Here is a 15,363-nt window from a genome sequence, read left to right as displayed (position 1 = left end):
GGCTTTGAACGGTTTGGTCCTGGGAGAAGTGACATGTTTCCATTCCAAGGATTCTTGTTTGCTCTCAGGATCATAGTGGTGGATCCAGGTTTCATCACAGGTTACTAGCCTAAAGTGAAAATCTTCTGGATTCTTGTTGTATCTGGTTAGCATGAAGTTGCTTATGGTGACCCTTGTTTGCTTCATTTTATCTGTAAGCATTCTTGGCACACATCTTGCGCACACCTTAGACATGACGAGATGTTCATGAAGAATTGTCTCGATGGATCCGTGTGAAATGCCTGTGGTCTCCTCTAACTCGTGGAGTGTGATTCGACGATTTTTCAAGCACAAGTCTATACACTCTGTCAATGTTTTCCTGACTAGTGCTTGTTGTTGGGCGACCTGGACGGGGGTCATCTTCAAGACTCTCTCTACCATGCTTAAACTCATTGACCCATCGTTTGATGATAGCAGATGAAGGGGAAGACTTCCCATAAACTGCTGAAAGCCTTTCTTCAATGTTCTTCGCCAAGTTTCCTTCAAGTACTAAAAACTTAATTACTGCTCTATACTCAATCTTATTCATTTTCACTGCCGTGAGGGGGGTCTCTTTCTGTCAATGTGAGCTGATCAATAACTTCTGAGAGTAGGATACCAAAACTTATATATCACATCAGCTACACCCCAAGGTTCAATGTCGTACCATAGGCTGTGACACCTGGGTATGAAAAATGCTCAAGGCTCAAAGCTTATTGACATCCCTTCGTATCATACACATGTAGCAAAAACAAACATACAGTGTCCAGAGACACTATTGCATACAACATATATGTCTACAGAATACACGATACTGTTTGATAACAGTTAGTTCATGTGTACGTCGCCTTTAGCAATATTCCAGTTACATCATGGCAGGGGACACCAGAAATGGGATTCACACATTGTACCTATGACCGGGAATCAAACCCGCGTCTTCGGCGTGACGAACCCTAGACTATCACACTACCACTTACGTTAAAGAGCACGACACACTCTATATATGTATACATGTAATACTGAAACGTGAAGTAACGCTTCTTTCCTTAAATGAACGGATGCACATGAGAGCATTGCAGTATCGCAGACCTGTCACATTATTATTGACAGTGGTAAGTTGTGTCCGATCATGAGATGTGAGGGTTCCCCATACCATAACCTCGTCGTGACCAAACTGTCTACTTTGAACAATGCACACGTCAGCATGGTGTATGCGCAGTTTAGATTGATTTTAACGTGCTTTCTACAACATTCAGAGGCTAAAGAAAATCAGATTGCGAACTTCAGGCGTCCAAAATATGCTTGACCGCGATTCCCTGATCACAAGGGACAAAACGGAGGATCTTAAGCAAATATTCAGGAGTGTACATAGAATGGCCAATGCGACATCTTCGCGTACTGACTCAAGTGGTGTCAGAGATTTGTTGACTGCTACTTTGGAAGCAAAATCGGCCATTGTCTTACCAGAATGCCAACACGACGTGGTAACCAACAATTTACGATGTCGCATTGTCCAGAGGCAAGTGTATTATATAATTCAACAATTTCAAGTAGAAGCCGACGTTTATCAGATACGTTTTCAATATTCTAAAGGCACGAAAGTGTGCCAGAAGAGATTATATGTTGCTTACATTTGGGGTGTTTCTTGATACATTTGAAGGCTGTTAATATGGCGTTTGGTTCGGCTGCGAAAATGGGCTGTGATCTGGTAATCGTGAAGATATTGTTGTGGATCCAGTGACAGTGCCTCAAACCACTTCGCCACCATCCTTGGATCAATCTGTAAATAAGGATTTGCATGCTTTCCTTTTAATTGCTAACATTATTGTTATTTTGTAATTCATTCATTTCAGATGTTGTCAGTGTAAGGTCAACTTGTAACTGTTAAGGAGGAGCAGTTTGTTGAGAGGTGTTAAAACTTTCACATGCACGTCATGTATGATCAGTGTCTGCAATTCTTCTAGCACCATAGCCGTTTCATAACCTTACGTATTGAGTTCTCAAAGCTTTTTGATCTCCCCTGGTATTTTGGTAAAGCAGATATTTATGCCAGTGTGTTTATGAATGTCGTGTTATCAATAGTAGTCTCACTTCCACATTTAATTACAAAATACAGGTAGATTTAAATGCTTTGAAACCTTATTTTCGCGTATTAAAAATGTAAGATATGTTATTCTGATTAGAGCATAGGGGATGACTGACAGAGAGGATGGTGAAGAATGTACTCCTGTACATGCTTGACTGTCTGGACAAATGTATTTATTTTTGCTAGTTTTCATATGATGCATGATCAATATGCGTTTGTATATAGTGGACGGTCGTATCCTCAATGTACATAGTGGATTCTTGTGGACTGTGGGAATGGAACTTGTATTTACTGACAAGGGTAAAATATCAAAGTGGATATTTGGATACGGCGCTAAACACTAACCACTCACCACAAACGTTTTAGTTGTCATGAAGAGACACGTTTCTTTACACTGCGTCGTTAAACTACACATTAAGGGATCTCATTTATTAACTGATATGAAATGTCGAGTTTCCTTTACGTTTAGAGCATATTCCCCAGGTTTGTATCCTTACGAAATGTCAGCCGTTGTTGTTGTTGTACAAGAGGGATTCCAGGTCCATTACATCTCGAGAATGTGACAACTATGCCAGGCATGTTTTTGGTCATGACAGACATGTACATTTACTCTGTAAGTATTGTATAACTGAACGAAATGGGTTTCCTCCACGTTCACTGACTAACTGAATGTTGAAAGCATGTTCAAATTAACGTTTTAGATGAAAATGATATGATTGCACTAGTTTGATGTTCAGCATACATATTATCTGGAATTATAATCCCAATTCCTGGTGAAACTATCTCATTATTACTCTGTAAATATGTCCTCCATCTGAAAAAATGTATTAGATATCCCCTCTTTACATTTGCTGTTGTCATTTGTGTACATATGTGATATCGAATATTTACATACACATCTTGTGTGACTTGGAATCACATTTGTATTTATGCACACACGTCATGTACTTGATCTGACTAACTTCAGGGACATCGCAAATTTTCCCACTTAAATTCTGGAGGAAATAGAGACATTCACTTATATCTCAAAACGGCTGTAGCTTTCTACATGCAATGATGATATTTTCAAAAAAGAAACTTTACAAAATGTAATTTTGAAAATAATGAATATTTTTCTCTGATGGTATATCTGTGTGTCCGAAATGGGATTCCTGTCTTTCGACTCTAGAAAAACGTTAGCAAAACCCACTCAAACCCAATGTCGACGCCGTTTGATCAACGTCAACGTTTGCTGTGGGTCCAACGTCACCTCCGATGGCGCCAGAGAGACTGGAATCGAGTTGTCTTTAGCGATGAATTCGCGGGCGGCGGCATAGAGTCTGGAGACGACGTCGCGAACGGTATGCCCAATCTTGTGTGCAGGAAGTCGACAGATTCGAGGGCGTAAGTTGCATGGTGTGGGGTGCTTTCTGTATGTGAAAACAACCGTTAACGACTTCTGGTCATCGGGTGGAAACCTCACAGCTACTGCTTACCGCGACCAGGCGCTCACCCCTGAACTCGTGCCTTTCATGGCGGTTCATGGCCCAGGTCTACAGTTCCAGCATGATAATGCTCAGCCGCATACCGCGATGTTGACACGAAATTTCCTTCAAAACGCTGGAATCAACGTCATAGACTGGCCATCGGGGTCCCCTGACCTTAATCCAATAGAGCACGTTTGGGATGCACATTGGAGAAAGCTTCGTGATCTTAGGAACCAACTGCAGAATTTGCAGGAACTTGGCGCTGCCTTGCAAGAGCAATGGCGCAGAATCCCCAACCACGTGTTCACAAGCATCAGGCAGTCGATGAGGAGGCGGTGTTCGGCAGTGGTGAATGCGCGGGGCGGCCATGCACAGTATTGAAGTGAGTAATTTCGAATTTTTATTCTTGATACTTGGCATTCTGTATACCCATATTTTGGAACAGCTGTGTAGCCTAATGGGACTGATGGAACTAATCGAGTACATCACACAGATCTCAGCAATGAAATAATAATAATTTAACTATCTCTTCTTCTTTTATAGTGCCCTGAAGAAAGAATGTGAAGTTTCTTTTTTGACACAGTATATTACCATTCCGTAATCTGCCGTGCCATGGAAGTGGAATAAGTTGTAAAAGTGACGGCTTGTATTCAATATTCCCGTGGCTATTCTATTAAACTATACTGAACATTGCCTTGTCAACCACCCTGTTCCTCTTTGTCAACGTACTGTTCGTTTTAATTAAGAGCTTATTCCCCAGTCGACCACACCACACGTTGACACCTGGTGTCAGCATCCGGCTGGAGTAACTCTTTGACTTACTTCCGATCTTGAAAACACTCTTTATCCCTACCATTAACAATATGTATAAAGGATGATTCCCCAAGTTCTACGTCTACATGTAGAGATTGCAAGCACATGCATCGTCAACGCCATTATACAGCAACCACGTAATGGACAACCTACCAGTCAAGGATGAAACAGCGAGATACCACAGACCAAGCAAGGACATGTGTCTCTGCTAGAGATCTTATCACAACAACATGGAGATCGTGTATTCATACAGAAACCACCTCACAGACATCTTCAAGATGGACATTGTGTACAAAACAGCTCATCAGGACTTACTTACCTGTATGTTCTTAAATGGACTCAATTCAGGATATACAATGTGTTGTTCCTGATAGATAAGTGCATCGAGATATGTATGATCATTGGCCAGTACATTACTACCTTCTTATGTCAATACCATAATGCATTTTGTGCATGTGAACTATGTGCTATGTGCGAAATGTATACAAAACTCTTTCATATGGTCCAATGTTGGTCTCGAATGAATAAGGATGTTTCATAAATGCCAAATGGAAAAATGAATATCTCAGCATTTCGTATTCTTTGGATGATCAATATGCACATAATATTCGCAAGATGACTTTACACGTCAGCATGGTATATTGCCTGCTTCATCTTCATACATTGTCTATTCTGCTAGGTGTGAATATGTATGAATAAAATAACGATGAATATTGTAACATCTGAGAGCCTCATTTAAACATATTAGCGATGGCTATCTACCTGAACAACGAACAGCTCCCTTCTCTATCAAGATCTCTACAAAACATCCCAAAGGCAAATCATGTGAGTAAATCACGAGTAAAATCCTCACCGACGCAAACGTTTAATTTTTATATACTCTTCCAAAATAAACGTTACACTCACGTTTGTAGTGAATCGCTAAAATGCTTTACTCCACATGCAATGCTTGCGTGAAGCCACTCTAGATGACAGAAGACTGACAGAAGCGCAATAACACAACGCATCGCAACATGAGGTGGTAAGGCACTTCGGCGTGTCCAGACTCACTATCTCCATCCTGGACCATAGACCCAATACAAGAACATTGGCGGTGTTAATGAAAATACCCAGGTCTGGTCGACTTTGAGAATCCACCGTCGCGCAGGATAGCTACATCCGTTTGAGACGTTTTTGTTCGCTCCCCACGATCGCAACATCCACAACAACCGAAAGTTCACCGGGCTGAACGTCTACAATGCTGCTGACAACGAGTGAGATGTTCGTGAGCAAGATACTGGACAAATTTGTTTCCAGATTTTCTCAGGCGTGCTGATGGACAGTCGCGTGTATACAGACGTCGGACGCCAATAACTGTGTACAACAGGTAGTTAGATTCGGAGGTGGAAGTGTCATGGTGTGGGCAGGTATCCAATATAATGGCCGAACAGCTGTTGTGCACATAGCGGGGGCATTGAACGTGAAGTCGATCCCTCCTTCAACGTAAACGGTGGATCTTTCCAGCATGACAATGCTCGACTTCTCGTTACACGTATTTGCCAGGGTTTCCTCTAGCAAAATAACGTTCAGGTGGTACCATTGACTCTCGCTCGATAAGCTGATTTGTCCCCCATTGCACATCTATGGGGCACTCTTGATCGATGATCGTGCCACCGCATTCCGACACTACACGAACTGCACTCAGCACTTCAGCAAGAGTATGAAAACATTCCTCAACATATCATTCGGCATCTCCTTTCTTCTTGGACATTTTTCTCTGACAAATGGCTTTAGTAGCCCTCTGTGGTTTAACCAAACGCTTTCATGATAATCTTTTGGAAATTTGTAAAGTTTACTGTAATTGAGTAATGATGTCATGTTTGAATCAACTATATGCACTCGGCAAATACGCTCCAAAACAGCATGTCAAGTTTCTGTTTTCTCTTTTCTAAGAGTATTACTAATACTTAAAATCCAACATTTACAATGTTGATATATATAGAGATGTCACATATTCAACTGTCATCTCCATCTCATTATGTCCGGAAAACACGAAACACAATAGCATACACCTCCTCTATGTCAACAGAGAATACGTTGCTGTTGATAACGCATTGTAACCTGAGATACATTATACTGTTGTACGGTGCCATATAGCTGGAATATTGCTGAGTGCGGCGTAAAACTAAACTCACTCACTCACTATGCTGTTGAATGGTAAAACTTGCCAATAGGACTATGAGAGCAAGGCGTTATCTTACAATAACACAAGGATCTTCGGATCTTGTTTACATGTTATCATCCAACAACTGATCACCAAATCTATTAAAGACGGTTCTGGCTAAGATTGGAGTGGAAGCATGCGCATCAAATCAGCTCCGTTTTTATAATCGTATTACATGTATTTAGACATGGGAAAATAAGATTTTGTTCGAGTTATAGCGGCGCTCATGACAGATTCGGAGTACACATATGGGTCTGTCATGTGTGTCAACTACCACAGCACCCACGCTGCATCTTCCAAATTATGTCCTGTCTTTGAAGATGACTAAAGGATACAACAACTGAAAATTAACGTAGCGGTGACATTCCATATGAAACCGGTCATATTCCATGCTTCTTCGGGAGAGTCATATTCTGCTGCAAGGTCCTCTGCTGCCACCACTACTATATGAACTTTCACTGATAATGTTTTGCAAGATGTGGAACCGCCATACTGTATCCCTTGTGATGATTCTTTCCAATGAACACGTGATGGTTGAATGTATTGATTTCCATCGTTGCATGGGATGGATCAAGTTTTCTCATCATCGTCAATATTGGCTATTAAACGGTGATATTTCTCATAAAACTTGTTATTACATTGAGTTCAATACAGGTTCTACATATTGCAGATATTGTTTATTTCCATGATCAGTATTGCCTTGTTCGACAGATTCGAGGTGAAATACTTTCAAAACTGCGATCGGTGATAACTGACTATGACTTCATAGTGGACCGCTGGCCAGATTACAGAGCATTGGTTGTTCGTGCCAATACCGTTTCAGCTAAGGTAAATGCAAGTGACCTGTATAGTCGTTTGTTGAGATAACATTGTTTGTATGATGTTTAACATGATCGCCAAATATGTATTTACTAGCTCGACCAAGTGTATTACCACGCTTTGTTGTCACAGTTGTTGACTGTCACAAAAACTTGCTAGTGTGATGATATGTCAAGGTGATGATAATCATTACTTGTTCGGACATGTTTGTCATTAAACGTATTCTTCTTACATTTTACGTCTTTTGTTGACGTAAAATGCAATTCAGTAAATTGGATTTACTGAATCTTCACAGTAATGCCTAAAACAAAACAGCCATGCCTCACGAACTTTATCACACTTCATAATTGGCCATATTGCCACTCACACCTAATTCAGTTACAGCACGTATTTTATAGTTTGATGTAGTATTTTCTAGATTTAAATGTATTATACATAAACATGTTATAAGTAATATATATATATATATATATATATATATATATATATATATATATATATATATATATATATATATATATATATATATATATATATATATATATGCCCCTATATATATTACTTATAACATGTTTATGTATAATACGTTTATATCTACAAAATACTACATCATATATATATATATATATATATATTTGACATGGACATGGAAAAAGATTAAAATCATATAGTAAGACGAAGCAACCTGTACATATTTAATATACATCTGATCATGGTTGAATTAGATTTATATACACATATAAAAATAATTTAATAATTTGTTTCAAACAATTTATCGGTGTCAAAAGTGTGTGCTTACTTACTGCATCTTCCCTAGAATAAGCCTGGTGTTGAGTATGGTGAACCTAGGTATCATATATGAAAAGAATCTAGTAAATGGTTCTTAAGATATTCCATTTCGTACGTACATACGTACGGACAGACAGACGGACGGACGGAGCCTAATACAATATTATGGAACAGATGGGGCATTGTCACTGGTCTCTTTTTCTTGTTCAGGTGGGTGGAAGAGAAAGGGCTATTCAAATTTAATAGAGAAAAAACGTCTGGGCCAAATGTGCCAATCTGAGCACAAAGACATAGGTCCTCAAGACGAGTGTGAAAACGCCTATATCTTCTCTCGATGACGTAACCCAAACATTTTCACACGTTTTATCAGTACGGAAATAAAGCAGTAAACTTCAGGTGAATGTTTCTTTAAGTTTCAAAAACCGTCCTGAATCTCTAAAGATAGACATGTTATTGTAACTTTGATACAGCATTTTCTCACAAAGCCGCACGGATCAAAGAAATAAATTGTTTCCCAAAGAGGCTATATACACTTAAGGATGACGTCACATGGGAAATACAACAGATATATACACTGTACTTCTGTTGTTTTCCATTCACACCTGACAATTCACTGTTGTTCTAACTATGTGACATTCTCGGATCAGAACTAACATAAGTAGTCTTGAAACTACTTATTCGTTAAATAAATCTGTTACCTTACTAACCCGATATCCATACATCAGTTAACTAGTCTTGAAACATTCATTAAATACATCTGTTACCTTACTAACCCGAAATCCATACAGCAGTTCTGACGGGTGCTGACAACATAAATGATGTCCAAATTATTGTAGGATGAACTTTACACATTAAGAGGAAGTACCCAAGGTACCCAATACATGTTTGTTACAGTACCTCAACCACCTGCGTTTGGAAACCCTTGTTTACGCTACAGACTGTGACGCGCTGGGGATTCTGCTTCAGATGCCCAACATCATAGACTGGTCATCAAGAATTGGGTTTGGAGGTGAAATCAGATTGCGTGATAATGTGTTATTTTATGACTTTTATGTAATTTATGTTTTAACCTGTCTCGCTATTTTAATGTAGAAAAATGCATGGTACAAACGTCCCAGATAATCACTTGTGTATATGTTACTGTCAGACTGAGTAATCAGTCATTTCATGAAATGACTGAAATTTGGCCCTGGGAGTTACATTATCTGACTGAAATGGTTCGTTGGTGATACTGCTTCTCGTATATTTTTTTAAATAGTTTTTTGTAATGTTATGAAAACATCCTGCTTAGATTAATATTATTCTTCCCCGGAGAAAATTCATAAGTGGTAAGAATATGTAGTTATGAAAACGTCCTAATTAGCTTCATTTTACAATGAGTTCACAGGGTCGAGATAGAATGATGAAACAACTGAGAATTGAACATGCCAATATCTTGCGTGGCAGAGTTGAGCTTTTTAAAATCAATGAGCCAAGAGTGCCACAAAAAGAGAAAGAGACCGATGACCAAGGGCGCGGTAGTCAAATCTATTCTTACCAGTGAATTTGCATCCCGGGGACAAGTTGACCTCGTTGACTTGCAGTCCATGAGTCATGGTAGTTCGAAGTGGATTATGGTATGTCAAGACCATCTGAGCAAATTCTGCATCCTTCATCCCTTCTCATCAACAACTGGGCAGGAGAAGCGGCGTTGCCATTTTCCTCATAGGCGCACTTGTCCTCCCACCTGACAACGGTTTCGAGTTTACTGCCAAGGTAATCGAAGAAATGAAGGAGATTTGGATAACTTTGACGCTAGTGCAAGGTAAGTCTAGACATCCGCAGAGCCAGGGTTGAAAGGGCCAGTGGCGACATAAAGGACATGCTTGTTGCCTGGATGGCAGATGATAACTCTCAAGATGGGCCAGTGGGTATTAAGGATTTCTGCAGTTCTCCAAAAATACGGCTCATCATTAAGGTATTCAGTGTAGTACATATGCCGCAATGTTTGGAACCAGTGCTCGAGTTGGACTAACTTCAATTAGACTCCCACGAGCTATCATCAAAGGTGTGCAAACAGTCATTTCATGAACTGACTGATTACACACTCTGTCTGTAACATATATAATAAAAACCGAAGATAATGGAATCATGGAGTTTGGTCTGATATTCGAGGTAAAATGAAGGCATCCACAAGGATATGGTAGTTGAACCTTAAACTACAAGCTAGACTTCACGTTTCAGCTGTTGTCTTTGTTTAAGTTGACATGAAACATTCTTCAGGTGTATATCCTTACGAAATGCCAGTCGTTGTTGATGTCATGCAGAAACACCACAGGAATCTCCACATGGAATTGTACTTTGACATGAAAGTCACAGAAAAGACGTTGAAGCTCAGGTGAGTCACGAGGCATGTTCATTTGACCTGCCACCATTTTTGTGGTAACAGACTTTTCAGCACATAAAAAATTAATCAATTCAAACATTTTATAACAAATTTTCATCTGATCTTTTTCCTGAACATAAAAGGCATCACTTTCGTCAACCTAGCTTGCGTATACGGTGCGTATAACTTTGTCTTGCTATCACTGATCGTGAAATATCACGTTATTGGAAACTTCCAATATATTGTGGCGAAACCTGGTTTCGAACCTTCAACCCTTTGCAGTCTAGCTTTCCGGTTTTATCCACTAGGCTATGGAGAATCACCGTGAAGCATGCGATCGTTCGTCAGCATGAACCATTTGTTCCTCACAAAATGGGTACTGCGGGCAACGCACGTGCAATACATGGAATGCACGAACTTTTCATGAAAATCGGCCAGATTACGGCCATGTGATATCAACGCACTCGCGATACCGTGTACCCCATGGAGATCTATTATAAAGCACCGGGGCCAAGTGATATCGATGTTATAAATTATTTTAAAAGATATTTTACACAAAAACCGTTCACAACTTGGGGAAACCATTCCTGCTCGGGTTTACAAGACATTGTGAACCCTCGTAGTTGTGGTTTCTCCTACACATAATATTGTGCCAGTAAGAAATATACACCTTCGTCCGTGAGATGGTGTTTCTTCAGAAAACCCTTTTGTTATGTGTTGGCTTCATCAAGTTTGAGATTTGACGGGTTTCATTTCTGAAAAGAAGGCAAAGAATATCTTTAACTGCGTCACCTTTCTACAATGCATTGTAAGGCAGGTATCCTGTGAGTAGCGATGTGTATTAAGATTTAACGTGGAAGCAACATTATCCAAATTGATAACGATCACATTTCTTTCCATATTTTTCTTTATGTGGGATGCTTCGTTACACGGGCGATTGTTATTTCTTTCTGTGTAGCCAGGATGTGTATGCTAGGATTTGTTTCTTGTTTCATGTTGCAGGTCTATTCCAAACGGATTCAGTATGAGAAGTCTTATTCCCGAACAAGCCATTCTCGTCAGTTCAATTTGGCCTTACAGTCAAGGTATACACAGTGAGTCATACGTAAAAGAACTCATCATGAAACAACCGTCGTGTTGCCTGTACAACAGGGAAGGTTCCCTGGTAGGATACGCCCTGGCTTACCATTATGGGTATATAGGTTTCCTCCATGTAATGAAGGAACATAGGCGGAAGGGGTATGGCCAGGTGATCATTTCTTACCTTGCTGCTTTGTGTCTAAAGCATATGGAAGAGGTTCATCTTTATGTCCAGGAAGAAAATAAAGCATCGACTGAGCTAACTAAAAGCGTCGGCTTTGAGGCTGTATATGACCAGGCTTCTTGGTGGATAAGAAAAGAAGCTTTTTAGTAGACGTTCAGTTTGTAATTGTTAGGGGTGCATTCTGAAATAAGTTTCAAAGTATTATTGAGATAATTACACACGAAATTATGACACTTAATGACACATTTGAGGAATTCGTATGACTGAGCCCCTTGAACCCGTCTACGTGATAATGCCAAAAGGCCATGGGAGTTTTAGGATATTTATGTGGAGGTTGTTCTTGTTATTTCTTCCTGTAAGATAATAAACGTTACTTGACCTGCACGTCAGTTCAGGATGGAGAAAGTGACAACCACAACACAAAATCTCTGCAGAGAGTATCAAACTGGCCTATATGTACCCCTGAAGCAATGTGGAAAGATTCGATTTGGTTCAGACATGCTGTTTGCCTCTTGTTCATTGTTGAAACAACTGAAAGAAACACCTCCATATTGTAAGAAGGCTTTAAGGAGGGGAGGCAAAACCAGCAAGAGTTGCTCAGAATCTGCAATAATATGAGACCAAACAACGACATATTAGATGTTGTGGTCTTTTCTGGGGCATCAGTAAATTTTGCGGAACACATTCCTGTGGTAAATTGTTTCGTTGCCTCCTATCTACAGCAAGTCCCGCTTCTTTGGTCTTTTGTACTCCTGTACTGTCTTCACTTGAAACTGCAAATCTCCCAAACGCCAGAGGATTAACACTACTAACATGTATTATCACGACACTCGGTGGTAATGTTATGTGAAATATGGCAGTATTCTTTACGAGACTACGACGAGATATCAAAAAGTTTTAAGTATCTCCAAGACGTATTCGGAGAAGAAACTTTATTTGGATTTATTGTATTATAGACCTCTCTACATAATCACCATCCGGAGGGACATATTTCTCCCAACATTTCTTGACCTTGTGCAATAGACCCCCTAATTGCATGGAAAACCAACAGGCCACTTGATGAAATTGCATAACGCAAGTTTCTGCAATCTTGGGGCTACTCGTGTTTTGGATCAACTCGCACAAGGTGGAATATTCTGAAGTAGTTTCTGCTCCATTAAGCAGATAAGGATCACTGATGTTACCTTTAAATTTACAACAATTTCTCAATACATTCATGGAGATAATTAGATTTTTTATATCCCCTCGTACAGTACATTTCTCTCGGACACACTAAAGACTAAAAACTGGAGGAATTGGTGTGTATGTTGAATAACGTTTATGTTGTACAAGAATATTCTCACATATTAAAGATGCTGTCTACATACTGCTTGATAAGAAAGTATTTGGTTATTACAGAAATATTGTGACTGGAGTGCTGTATGTTTCACCAAAATATTCCGAGTATTATATTGGAACCAAGTTGACCGTTTAAGTATATTTGATTAATGCCTTTATGAGATTAAATCTTGGTATGATTCTGACATTATACTCACAGTGACTTTTAATTCTAGAACGTTTGAGTGATGATTGTATTATTTATGACAGTGCTGATTATCTCATAGGGGTGAGTGGTATGACACTGGTGAATTACACATGATTAGGAACAACAGAGCCCCAGAGGTCTATACTTCGGTTGACGTTTGTTAGACACATAGAGAAAATCACCCTAGTGTCTTTTGATATCAAATACATGTATATCAGCACGAGTTGATTAAGTTCCAAATATCCTAGGCTTGCGGGGGTATTTCTACGTTTATCATCGAGTGTTGATATGTTAGATATCAGAAGACGTTATGGTGAGATTCTCTATATATCTCACAAAACGTCGACGTCGATTCTGTTCATCATCACAAAATCAGTCTCAATTAGTTTTCCATGAAAAACGTTCGACACTGAACATGGTACTGTCATTAGACTTGCAGTGCAGCGATATCACAGCGTGTGATGTCATCACGTCCATGACATCATGGCTTTGTCAGGGGACTGTGCAATATCTACTGTCCTAGGAAATATCGTTTGATCTCAGACAAACAATAACTCCTGGGGAACACAGTTTTGGGTGATAAATGTATGTCTCATTCATTCTACAACTGTCAGTGGGAGAATTCAAGGTGATCGTTTTGGGACTTATTGATAAATTAATCTCATCTACCCGTGTACATTCTATCTATGTAATTCATGTATAGCCAATCTACCCGTGTACATCCTTATCAACTTGTGTTCGTACATCATCAACCCTCATGTAATCATGCTCATCAAGCGACTAACGGGATCGGATGGTCAGACTCGCTGACTTGGTTGACACATGTCATCGGTTCCCAATTGCGCAGATCGATGCTCATGTTGTTGATCACTGGATTGTCTGGTCCAGACTCGATTATTTACAGACCGCCGCCATATAGCTGGAATATTGCTGAGTGCGGCGTAAAACTAAACTCACTCACTCACTCACTCATGCTCATCAACCCTCATGTAAATCATGTCCCCAATCCTGTGTTATGTAAACATCATCCAATCATGCGTACTGTATCACCATTGGCTTCCATCCTTATCCCCAATCATGTACATCGTCCTTATCCCCTATCTGTGTTATGTAAACATATCCTATCATCTGTAATGTATTACCATTGGCTTCCATCATTGTTATCATAACTGTCGGCTTCCTATCAGTGCTTGTTTATACTGGCTTCCAGCTTTCGTTAATTCATTCCACTTGTTACTTTGTTATTGTTTTGCTCTGTACCCCATTCTCAATCACCCGATGAAGGAGTAAGCAGTAACTCCGAAACGTTGTGCTCTCATATATTAAGAAGTTGATATCCATAAAATCTTCATTCTGATCGTTTTACTTGTGTTTCAAATAGTGGACAAGGTCACGCAATACATGTCGTATCTGAGATTAAACTTTCTTAGTAAAGTACAAATTCTAGTACATTTTTGGTTGGGACTTATCCGGGATTCGAACCCGCATCCTCAGAGTCAGGCGCCTCATCGCCAGCACACAAAGTCAGTCGCCTAGCCCGCTCAGCCAACGCGACTTACACAAAAAAATGGATGACAGACCACTGGTAGTCTAGACTGCGTACCTTTGATGGTTTTATAAAGGATCGCAGATTAAACTTGTTACATATCTCGGACAGACCTTTACATCCAAAGAAGCATGGACTCGAACAGCAAAAAGTTAACCTCAGCAAGTGGAGAAAGTGTGTCAGATAATTTACTACATTTTATGAGCGGTGGGCTGCAAATCAGTGAAGCTGTAAACATTCAACAAAATGGTTTTGCAAATTTTGAGATACGGATGTGAAATCTGGAGTTTTCAACATGTTTGGCGCATAGAAAAGTTCAACTGAAACAAAAAACATAATTATGCACTTAAAAAGCGTAAAGTGCTGCCGTTCTTGGATACTGTGCAAGAAATACTGTTTTCGTCACACATGTAATGAACTTAACACGTACTACCAACTTCTTTTACCGACTACCAAAGCTGGGTCTACT

General features: G+C 39.7%; 1 protein-coding gene across 1 annotated transcript; it reads left to right on the top strand.

Moving 5' to 3' along the window:
- The first annotated feature begins 5,130 nt into the window (after window positions 1-5,130).
- Window positions 5,131-14,706, top strand: LOC137288245 (glycine N-acyltransferase-like). The gene is made up of 5 exons (XM_067820702.1): window positions 5,131-5,208; window positions 7,298-7,414; window positions 9,089-9,203; window positions 10,457-10,571; window positions 11,562-14,706. The coding sequence occupies exons 1-5, from the start codon at window positions 5,134-5,136 to the stop codon at window positions 11,968-11,970; spliced, it is 831 nt and encodes a 276-aa protein (XP_067676803.1). The 5' UTR covers window positions 5,131-5,133; the 3' UTR covers window positions 11,971-14,706.
- The last annotated feature ends 657 nt before the right edge of the window (window positions 14,707-15,363 follow it).

This window comes from Haliotis asinina, chromosome 6 (assembly GCF_037392515.1).
Source record: "Haliotis asinina isolate JCU_RB_2024 chromosome 6, JCU_Hal_asi_v2, whole genome shotgun sequence".
NCBI lineage: Eukaryota > Metazoa > Mollusca > Gastropoda > Lepetellida > Haliotidae > Haliotis > Haliotis asinina.
This window is presented reverse-complemented; position numbering and strand designations above follow the sequence as displayed.

What these genes read in the sequence shown, in the direction of transcription:
- LOC137288245 (XM_067820702.1), top strand. Translation starts at nt 5,134, where the DNA reads ATGGCTATCTACCTGAACAACGAACAGCTCCCTTCTCTATCAAGATCT. An exon ending in CCAATACCGTTTCAGCTAAG is followed by an intron (nt 7,415 to 9,088) that starts GTAAATGCAAGT and finishes TGTTTGTTACAG; the next exon opens with TACCTCAACCACCTGCGTTT. An exon ending in GAAAAGACGTTGAAGCTCAG is followed by an intron (nt 10,572 to 11,561) that starts GTGAGTCACGAG and finishes TTCATGTTGCAG; the next exon opens with GTCTATTCCAAACGGATTCA.